The sequence below is a fragment of the Fusarium redolens genome (genome assembly GCF_020744475.1).
Source record: "Fusarium redolens strain MPI-CAGE-AT-0023 chromosome Unknown BKA55scaffold_6, whole genome shotgun sequence".
NCBI lineage: Eukaryota > Fungi > Ascomycota > Sordariomycetes > Hypocreales > Nectriaceae > Fusarium > Fusarium redolens.
The window spans coordinates 2,079,947-2,090,299 of record NW_025763669.1 but is presented as its reverse complement, the minus strand read 5'-3'; the positions used below and the strand labels follow the sequence as shown (position 1 = coordinate 2,090,299).

Below are 10,353 nucleotides of genomic sequence, written 5' to 3'. Positions count from 1 at the left end.
AATGAAAAGTAAATATGCTCCCATTTCAACCACGCTCAGGGGTTGACAGTTGAGTTACCAAGGAAGAAGTCAAGATCACCCCCATGCCCGTTCTGTGATCGATTTTCATTCTCGGCGAGTTGCTCGAGAAGAGCCAGGAATGGGTCCTTCTCCTCTCCTGGGCCCGTTCCAGTACTGCCATTGTTGCTTCGCGCTCCGGGGCTTGTTGCTACCGGTCGAATTTGGTTAAGGTGCATCTTGGTATGGCTGTCATCACCGTGCCACGCCGCTGGGCTGCCAAAGGCGTTCGTGGGCACTGTTCCGAACATTGCATCATAGCCTCCGTTCGCTTCATTGATCATACCTGGTCCAGAATTTGTAATACTTGACCCTGAGCCATAGCTGTAAGGTGGGCTGAAAGGTGCGCCACCCATTGGATGCATGTTATGAGATGAAACGGTATGCGACGTGGGTGACATGGTGAAACCTGCTGCCGCTGCTGCCGCGACTGCAGCATTGTTTGCGGATGCATCACCACCCATGTGGTCATGCATAGTGTACATCTCCTGGTTTTCGTGATGAGTCGGGATTGAGGTTGGTGTTGCAAGGAGGCCAGGCGATGAATGTGGCATCCCTCCAGAGGTATACGAGAATGATCGGCGAGCAGTGCCTGGAGTAGGTAGTCCTGATGCAGAGGGTGCGAGGCTCGAAATAACTTTCACGTCAGGTCGTCTCCGATTGATAGGTCCTGGTGGCGCCGTATTCTTGCGCTTGAGGCTCGGTCGCTGTGGTCCATCGTTGTTTCGGAAGGTATCCTCAGTAGTTGGTCCAGCACCCATGTCAACTGCAACATCTGCAAGGCGAAGATTGGCCGCATCGAAACTGAAAGACGGGCCACCTGGTCCTCCAATGTTGGAATAACGATCGAAGAAATCCTCGCTGTGAAACCCAGGTGTATACCGCATTGAGCTGCGAGCCAAAGCCTTCACCAACTCCCCATGTGCATGGCTAATGTCCTGAAGCGTCTCGCGTTGGTGTTGTACTGTAGCCCAGGCGTACCGGAGCTCACTCAGGAACTGCATCTCTCTCGACAGGAAATCTGCTGCGGAGCTGAAGACATTGAGCTCGCCTTGGTTCCCTTGCTGACTGTAATGGGCTCCATGAACGTGAACTGTTCCTGCGGTGCAGACACAATATCCAATAAATGCCGGCCAGTCGACAATTCCCGATTGCTTTCCAAGTTGGATCAGCTCCATGATGGCGTTGGCGTGAAGGAAGCACATGTTAGTGGCTTCAATCTGCCAGGATTGGTGCTGTCCTGTCTCAGCAAGTTCTGCAAGGTCGATAGGGAGGAACGGTCGGTAAATAAGACAGTGGATGAGGTGGTAGATAACTTTGCTGAGCAGGAGGATAGTCGAGTCGGCCTGTCCAAAAAGCGTGCCAAGGTTGGAAAAGACGTCTTCAGTTCCAGAGGCCCACACATCGAGGTCCTGGCGGATCTTGGATATTGTGGAAAGTGTGTGCCATGGAAAGTGAGAGTCGCCTTTGACACCGCCAGCGGCCAGATATCGATTCGTGTTTCCAAGAACACGTGTGATGTCGATGAGCATGCCCATACTTCCCTGAGGCTTCTTGTCGCTGCCCTGGAAGTACTGGAGGTTCGAGCCTGTCTGGAAGAACTCGCCTTCGACGGGTAGCGAGGATGAGTTAGGTGACCAAGAAGGAAGCCGCAGCCTAATAGTGTTGTCGCTGATTAGGCTGGGGCGCTTCGAACCGGTTGCTTGAAACCGGTCAAGCAAGTAGCAAGTCCAAAAAAGTCTGCGTCGCATCTCACGTTCAACTGGAGTCATTCGGGCCTGTCCGTCAGTTTCCTTATGTATCTCTAGCGCCATGGCCATGCCAGTGGCACTTGCTATGCCTTGTTAGCACCAATTACTGGCATCTGAGTGCAATGTTACTCCTTACTCATAAGCATGTACGCCTTCTTTCCTTTTCCTGTCGCAGTGAAGGCACTGACCAACAACAGGAGCGCCTGCAATCCATCTATTGATGGCTCGTCGGTGTTGATCTCTCGTCTAGCCCGTGCTGCAAGGTCTTCACTAAGGTTGGCAGCCGCTTGATACCCACTAGGGTCGGTGGTGTGTCTGAATACGGTCAGCATGGGGGTCTGTGCTATTAAGGGGGAACAAACCTCGCTGCTACAGCTGAAATGGCAAAGGAGAGGAATCGAGGGAGTTGGTTGAGCTGAAGTCGTTGTCGGATAGAGGATTCATCGACGATATAGTAAGGTTTCCCATGAAACCTGGCGAAATATGTATCGAGCAAGACCTCAGCTTGGGCGGGAGGCGGGGACAGGTTACTAGAGAGCGAGTCAGTTATCAAGCCAGGGTAGCAAAGTGACTACAACACAAACCGAGCTATTGGAGTATGCGGAGAAAGTGATGCCGTATCACCAGGAGATGCGCGTGCGTCGACTATGACACGTTTGGCTATCGACTCGCCAACTTCAGTGACTTGAGAACCATCTTCAGAAGCTTCTCCCTTTCCAGCTCCAGGCAAATTTGAGCTTGCAAGCGACACATCGTCTTCGCCCTTTTCTCTCAACTTTGCCTCGAGTCCGTCAACCCTTTTCAAAAGTGCTTCCAATACGTCTGTCTTTGGCCCACGCTTTTTGGGGACAGCGTCTGCAGCTGAGTTAGCCTGCGTTGCTGGATCAGGGCCGGCACGGAGATGCTGAGAAATCGGAATCGACAACACAAGTTTTGTAATGAAGTGGCTACTTACCATAAATGCAAGGGCATTGGAAAACCTGGCAAGCCTCGCAGGAAGGTCGGAGTCGGTTGCATTTAATCTGGAGCAATGCTAGTAAGAATCACAGCTCTTGAGAACGCATCACAATGTCTCACCTTTCGCTTTCGGCATGACTTGCAATTCATTGATTCGCGTGGCTCATTGCTCATGCGGCGAGTTGGAAGGCGCTCAATGCCAACTTGAGGTCGAGGAATGGCCACGGGGTGGACTCCAGGTATGTGAGGAACGTTCATGGTGTCGTATATGGAAGTAGTCATAACTATGCTGGTGGTAACGAATGAAATCCGCTCGTGGTTGAAGTCGTTATTCGGTTTGTTGGTAGTGTCTCAAAGAACTTATACCGACGTAAATGAAAGACAATGATGCGGGAAAGAAAAGAAAAGAGTGATTGGAGTGTCGTTTGAGCTAAAAGAAGTCGATCATTCCAAGTGATACCACATCCAAGCACTCTGTAGGTGTGGCTCGTTATACCGTGTTAGTTGACAGTATGGATGAACGGTCAACGACGACAGCGATGATGATGGTGCAGCTTGATGATAATTGATATGCTCCCAAGAGGCCGGGTAACATAAACAGAAATAAGGACGAAATTGGAAGGAGGAGATCGAGCCTAGAAGTAAGTAAGGTGAGGCGTCTAGAAGATGGGACAGGACCGGTAGTAGAATGACTTCGGAGGCCCAGAATTGTACGACTGACCCGACCGAACCCCAGTCGCCGGTCTCATTCTGGTTGTTGCCAATGTGGAGGTGGCTAGTGACAGGACCGGGGTGCGGGCATGAATGATGAGATGGTGGTGTCGATGTTGGGATGGATCATGGTGGGGAAACGGAGCTCAAGATTTGAGTCCCCTTGTGGATGCTGTTTCTGAAATGCTGACTCTGACAGGCATGGCTCACACGAACTTGCAGAGCAGCCAATACCAGCATAATCTCTTTTAAGGCAAACGGCGTATCTTGCTGGCGTCTGGACCAGCTGTGTTATTGGAGCGCACAGAGGCCATGGCGACTATGAAGAAGGGAGTCCTGTAGAGTAACCCCCAAGTTCCCAACCGACATGCTAAACCCCCAAATGACGGTAACATATGGGCCCCCAAATGACCAAACCGGGGAAGCGCATGCCCTGAAGCCGCTCGTCTTTTGTAAGTACTGTAGTATTACCCGAGGCATCTGTCGATCCTGTCTGCTTCCTCCGGCTTTTGTTGTTTTTAGATGCTAGACAGGCACGGGTTTGTGTCTTAATCGAGGTGCGTACTCGGTCTCGTTCCTAAAGGTCCTCTCGGCCTTTGCTCCCACTAAATGGTCCTGAAAAGCGGATTCCTCCTCACACCAGATTAGACATCTGTTGCAAGGACTAGACTAGTACAATACGTACGTCTTCATTTGTGCCAGGGGACACCAGGCCATGCTATGCGGGTCCCAAGTTCCATGACCAGAAACTCGGGCTCATGTTAGCGAAAGTGGCAGGGACAAGGTCGACAGCGATTAGGAACGTCTTTCTCATAGTCTTCGATATAGGCTTGCTCGACTACTTGGTTCTGTAACTGCCAGAGCAGTAAGGTACCAGTCGATATGGAACTGCTTCAAGTTGACAGTTCCTGTTCTGCAGCTTTGGACGTCCCAGTTTCCGGCTTGATGGTCATCAGTACCTAGGCTCCGTGACTTAATAAAAGGCACTTTGGGATGCTCCTCCTGAGGCAAGACGGAACCCTTCTTCCTTATTGTCGGCTTCATTGACAAGCTGAGGCTAACCAGGGGCACCGATCAAAGATCAGAGGTCAAGGTCTATCAATGCCGGACCGACCCAGAGCTACGGGTCTGTATTCTGTCCAGGACCTAGGCAAGTAATTACATAGATGCCTGTTAAGTGTAAGTGCACGAAGCATCTGGACCCAGGGCTCAAGGTAGCCTTTCAGACGAGACAAGTAAGGCGAGAAGCGAGACTTGCGATATGGGTTGGATCCAGAAGGCTTCGGGTATGTTCTAATGTGGGCTAGGTTGGTGAGTTGTCTAACGAGAAAGACGTGAAGATGGTCCAAGCTCTTGGTTCCTGCCTGTCATTTGGTGGCGTTGTCCATGCTTTCCTTCTATTTGCACAGCGTGCTTTCAGTCACACATGGCTCCTGTCTGCCAGACGTTCTGACAGCAGGAGCGATGGATGGATAGAAGTGGAGGTAAGTCAGGCACTACCTACCTACCTAGGGTCTCCCGTAAGGTGCCTGAATTAGCGGACGCTTCGCTTAAGCATAGCGGGAACAGCGTTATTTGGGGCTTGACTGGGGCAGTAGGGACCCTGTCTTTTGACAATGGAAACTAGGGGCGGGCGGGGACCGAATGGAACGGACGACAACCAGGGCAGTTGCGATAGGTTAGTAGTTGCTTGTGCTTTTTTGGTGAGCCTGAAACTCTAGAGTGAGGATCTAGGAGTTTCTGTCACAAACATGGAATTCCGCTTTTGTTATCGTGGTCGACGTCCTGAGCATCCATTGCACGACATCCGTCCAATGGCGTCACGTTTTATCGCATACATGCACCTGCATACAGTGTTTCAAAGGCACAACTGAAGCCTGAAGGCTCCGCATAAACAACCTAGACAAGAATAGGTTCACCGGATTTGGTCTCGCTGGTCGAACTTGGTAGAAAAGATGACCAAAACTATCAAAGAGCTGAAGTTAGCATCAGGCTTCTCTCTCGCCTCCGCGAAGAACTTACAGACCGCCCGTTGGCATCCCAGTGATGTATCATCCCAACTTGCAGCCGATGGATGGCTGTTGGTTGGTTCCATCGATTATGGACAGGGTCCTGGCTAGGTGCCTGGAACCTGGGTATCCTTATCAATATCGCGCTCTCCTAAGTCACAGTGCGTTCGTTCCCGTACGGGTTGCTACCTTGACACTCTTAGTCCAGACCTATGCCATCTTCTGGGCCTCCTCCCTCATCTCAGTGACAGGCGGTATAGATCACATCCTCACACGGCCATGTCGAATCTCGAAAATGATCCTCCTTACTCCCTGGCCATGGCGCATGGCATCAGCAACATCGGACTTCTGGATATCTCCGGAGAAGCTCTTTCGTCCCCCTAGTGGTTGCTCCTGGCTCGACCTATTATTACCAAGCGGGAATTATCCATAATATCTAGTGTCCACAGTTCGGACCTGCATGATCTTAGCTTTCAAGAGTCGGCCGAGAGACTAGCGGGAGCAATCAGAATTAAGGCTTCCTAAGCGCCACGCTCTCCCCAAGTTCGTGGGACTCAGCAGCTACTACTATTGTTTATCAGGGTTATTTCTATAAACGCCCAGCCACCGCTCCTGTCTCTCAGGGCTCTGCAGCACTGATTATACACAAGGGATGTTCATTCTCCAAACATGACGTGAACACTCGAATAACACTCCACTCCGGCCGAGATGTCCCCTGGTAAGCAGCAGGTTCAACGGAGCCGCGAGGGGCTATCGGCAACACCCTCCTAGCATTTCGATCTAGCTGAACTCTTCAGTTTTTTCTCTCATTTTCGGAGCACCCTTGAAAATGATCAGCAGGGCTGACTATCAACTAAGTCTTATGATTTAGGATCGATACTGTACTGACCCTGTTATAAGAGCTCACAACTGTATCTTCGAAAAAAGCAAACAGGACATGGGAGCATCGGACCTGCATATGTGGGAGATACTGTACACCAGCATCTTCTGCAGCCATAAGGATTGCGTTAAGAGTTAGCGCTTCATCATTCCCATGTCTTGTTGATCAGAACTGAAAGATTGGGGTGGGCTGGATCTTCCCATGCTCGTCTTTCCGCTTCATAGGCTTCAAGTCGTCATGAGGCTAACATCCTGGCAGCCTGGCGAGTATCGGTGTGTGGTGCGTGCCTTTCGCCCTTCTCATGGTATGTCGGCTCTGTCCCCCCGATTTGGACCTTGAGGCCGTTTGAAACCCTGGGTTTGTGCATGGGTTTCCCAGTATCCTTGTCAATCCACGTTTAGGTGGCTTTTCCTCTGCCGCACCAGACCTCGCCTCGACACCATGTCCAAGCCTTTCGAATTCTGCTATTGCGACGCAGTGCTAATTATCAATGTTCACACTAAAGACTGGCCAGTGCGTGAAAGTGTGGTATAGTCAATGCCGAGCGCATTGAAGCTTGATAAATAGGCTAAACCCAACAGGTTCCCGGCTTGCGAAGTCTCCACGGCTGCCAGCCCAGCTAAAGGCTAAGCTTGGCACCGTGGTTTTCTAGAAGGCAATGTGCAAGTCTAGCAATGCCGGCCCTCCCTACCTTTTTCTGTCTCTACCGGGTACATCCACTTTACCCCAGGTACTCGATTCGTACCCGGTATAGATTGGCTATCGAACCATTCTCACACTACCCAAGTCCTAAGCCTTTCGAACTTGTCCTTGCTGAGCTAACACACGAATAGCCAGCCTGAGTGGTTCACCTAAAGATGAAACCAGCCGCGTACTTCGATATGGTTTGTCTGAGATCATCGCCCTCACTCTCACAAACGAATGACGTGAAGTTTACCACTTCTTGGTGGATTGCTGGGTTTCTGCTAGGCCCTACACACAAAACATATGCCCTGCCAAACTCGGCTAACTGCCCTCCTGTGGATGTCTGGACAGCTACATCCTCAACTAATGGGCTTTACACTAGTACAGTGTCTTCCGCCGGAATAGAGGTGACAGTGGGCAACGCAGAAAGCGCCGAACAGCCAGGAGCACTTGCATCACAACAAGGCTATATCATATCCACATACGTGTTACGGGGCACCGAATTATTGCCAGTCAATGATAAACGACTGGAATCAACATCGTTCTTGGACCCTACACGTGCGTTACGGCAACTCACTCAAGAGCTGTCCAAGATCTTGGCTCACAAGAACACGCTGCTATCGACAAGATGGGATGGGTCACAATATTGAGCCTGGATACAGCGAATACTTGTGGTGTACAACTGATCAATGCATCTTTCATCCACCCAATACTTTGCGAAGTCGACTTGGGCGCTCTCAGTTGCTCAGTAATTGCCTCGACAATGCAGCTCTTAGGCTCTAGTTCATCATCAACACTTGCACTTCTTGCCTGATTCCGCGTGCACCATGACAGCCAGGTCCAGGACAAACAGATAGGATACAAACTCACAATGGTCTTATTCTCCACCTAGAGGTGGAGGTTCTCCAGTTCGCTTGGATTCAGAATCCAGTTGCCGTTGTCGGGATTATTGAGCACGGCAGTTAGAACTGTAATCGTTGTGTTCTTACAACTCGAACTCCAGAGAAGAGTGTGTCAAGGTGGATAAGACGATCCTGGCAGTCGTCGTCAGGCATCGGACCTCCACGTGTATCAGTGAGTCTGTTACCATAGCATTAGAGGTATTACTCGCTCACTCATTAACACAGTGTCCATATACGACTAAGTACTTGAGGCAAGATACTAGCTAACCACTAGGGATTTATATCAATCAATATCTATGAATTCCATGTTGCAGACTTGTTGCTGACCCTGAATGGTGTCAGCAGCTACGGCTATGTGCATCAGATACATTTTTCTCATGGGCGCTTGAGATTGTTTTTTTTTTTTTTTTTCATATTTGTATGCACTGCATCGTCTTTATCACATCCCCACCCGCCCCTGGAATTGCCTTAATTTGATCATGACTTACATTGTTGATTCAGTTACCGGTTTCCGTTCAGATCCTCTGGGAAGACGGGCCTCCAAGCCTAACTTGACTCAACCTGATACACTTCAATCTTGTTTTGCTACCGAGGTGTGTCGCGAGCCTCATGGCGGGGTTTTTCTCTCTGCAAGCCCCATGTGTGTGGATTTGCAGTCTAGATGCCTCTCACTGCAGCGTTAGCATGTTTCTCTACTCAAAGAGGGCTGCAGCGTGGCTCAAGCCAGGGGGCCAGGCCATCTGTGGCAAACAAACCAGTGCTGGCCACGCGTGAAGTGATACTACGTACTTGTCTTTCACATTGTCAAGGCATCTGCAAAGGTACTCTCATCATCTGAACTTACTAGCCCTTAGGGGGAACAACATGGTGTTGTTTCGTTCATCTCATCTCATCTCGTCTCCAGCATACATGCATGCATACATACATACGTACATACACACGCCCCTTATTTCTTGCCTTAGGAACGAATCATGCCCAAGTTTTCTCCGGTTTCTATACGGGTCCCAGATCGTTCACTGAAAGACACAAGATCCGTCTCCCCGAAACGGGTGACTTTTGATTTCTTACTTGCTTTATTCTGGTAATTGTCTAACATTATACATCTTACAGAGTATGCGCTTGTTGGTCGGCATTAACACTTGTGACGTATCGGTTTCCATTCAGCAGGGAGATCAAGCCAAGGTCATGCAGAATAGAACTGCCGGATAAAATGTGCTTACTATTTGAACTCAGTCCACCGAGGAACTGCCTCCTTATCTCGAATATGAGACGATATAATGAGCTCAGGATGGCTCATCTTATCTCACCATGACTGGTCTCATACGGACGTTCCTAAACTCGGCTACAGCTTAACCCCTCCCTCTCTCCCTTTAACAGGGCCGTAGCCGCCCTTTACCGCCAAATTCTTAAAGAGAACCAAACATGGAAAAGTCTAGGGACTTTGTGGCATACATACAGATACCGACACTTGCAACGAGGCAAAGAGCCACAGACATGGACCAGGGTAAAGCAACCCCAACCAAGCGCCCTGAATCTCACACAGCCTCTAAACCCATCTCACTTGAAGCCTGGGCAGACGCCTGCAAATGACAGATGAGGTATTTGGCAAGGGTTCACGGAAACCTTGCGGGGCTACAGTACAAGTCTTGCAGGTGAGTGTTTATGAGAAATGATCGTGGTACGTATGCAAAACATCATTGAGTTTAAATCGAACCAGATACTGGCCTCGTCCTCAGATGGGCACAACCTGCCAAGGAGATGGTCAGCAGGGTGACGAGGATCCTCAGACTTTCTAAAACTTTGAATGAGTACACAAAAAGAAAATAACATCAAATAGTGGAGCAAAGAGTTCTCAAATCTCGTCATCAACTTGAGCTTCGGTAATATTTGCCAGAAGCGTCTATGTAATATTCGACTGACATATAGGTGATTTCCAACCCACTGGTTCTCGTATACATCTTGAATCCTCATATCGTAGTCAATCTTGCATGGGCACGTCTATACTTAGATGGTTATAGCCCATAGTTAAAAATATGTAACAGATCGGGAAGGTTCATAACGAAAAAAGTTGAACCTCCGCGCTCATATCTGTGGAGGTCGGCGGACCTCAAATTGGTGGTGACGGTTCAGGCCGCCGCCGTTACAATAAGAGCCCACTCTATATAGGGCCCCCTGTATATGTTTAACAGGGGTCGTCTGCACACGAGATCGACATCCGTCGAAGATGCAACTCTGCGACTTTCTCGCACGCACCAAAGCCGCCAAGAGCGGCTCATCTTGACTACCCCCATGACCCGAAGCCAGGCGCGATAAGTCTGATGTGGCCAAGACTCTCTTCGTTCGCTGGCAGACAATCACAAGAGAATTCCCAGACGGTCTCGATGGCAGTCGGCGCTTGGCGT

At 49.9% G+C, this 10,353-nt stretch overlaps 1 protein-coding gene across 1 annotated transcript; it reads right to left on the bottom strand.

Annotated features, from left to right (window-relative positions):
• On the bottom strand, nucleotides 1-3,407 carry BKA55DRAFT_329573 (fungal-specific transcription factor domain-containing protein). Its single transcript, XM_046185711.1, has 6 exons — nucleotides 2,886-3,407; nucleotides 2,764-2,830; nucleotides 2,393-2,663; nucleotides 2,171-2,338; nucleotides 1,945-2,123; nucleotides 1-1,891 (listed from the first exon to the last, which is right to left on the bottom strand). The coding sequence occupies exons 1-6, from the start codon at nucleotides 3,045-3,047 to the stop codon at nucleotides 36-38; spliced, it is 2,703 nt and encodes a 900-aa protein (XP_046051330.1). The 5' UTR covers nucleotides 3,048-3,407; the 3' UTR covers nucleotides 1-35.
• Between the last annotated feature and the right edge of the window lie 6,946 nt (nucleotides 3,408-10,353).

What these genes read in the sequence shown, in the direction of transcription:
- BKA55DRAFT_329573 (XM_046185711.1), bottom strand. Translation starts at nt 3,047, where the DNA reads ATGACTACTTCCATATACGACACCATGAACGTTCCTCACATACCTGGA. An exon ending in CCGCATACTCCAATAGCTCG is followed by an intron (nt 2,339 to 2,392) that starts GTTTGTGTTGTA and finishes CTCGCTCTCTAG; the next exon opens with TAACCTGTCCCCGCCTCCCG. An exon ending in GAAGGCGTACATGCTTATGA is followed by an intron (nt 1,892 to 1,944) that starts GTAAGGAGTAAC and finishes AACAAGGCATAG; the next exon opens with CAAGTGCCACTGGCATGGCC.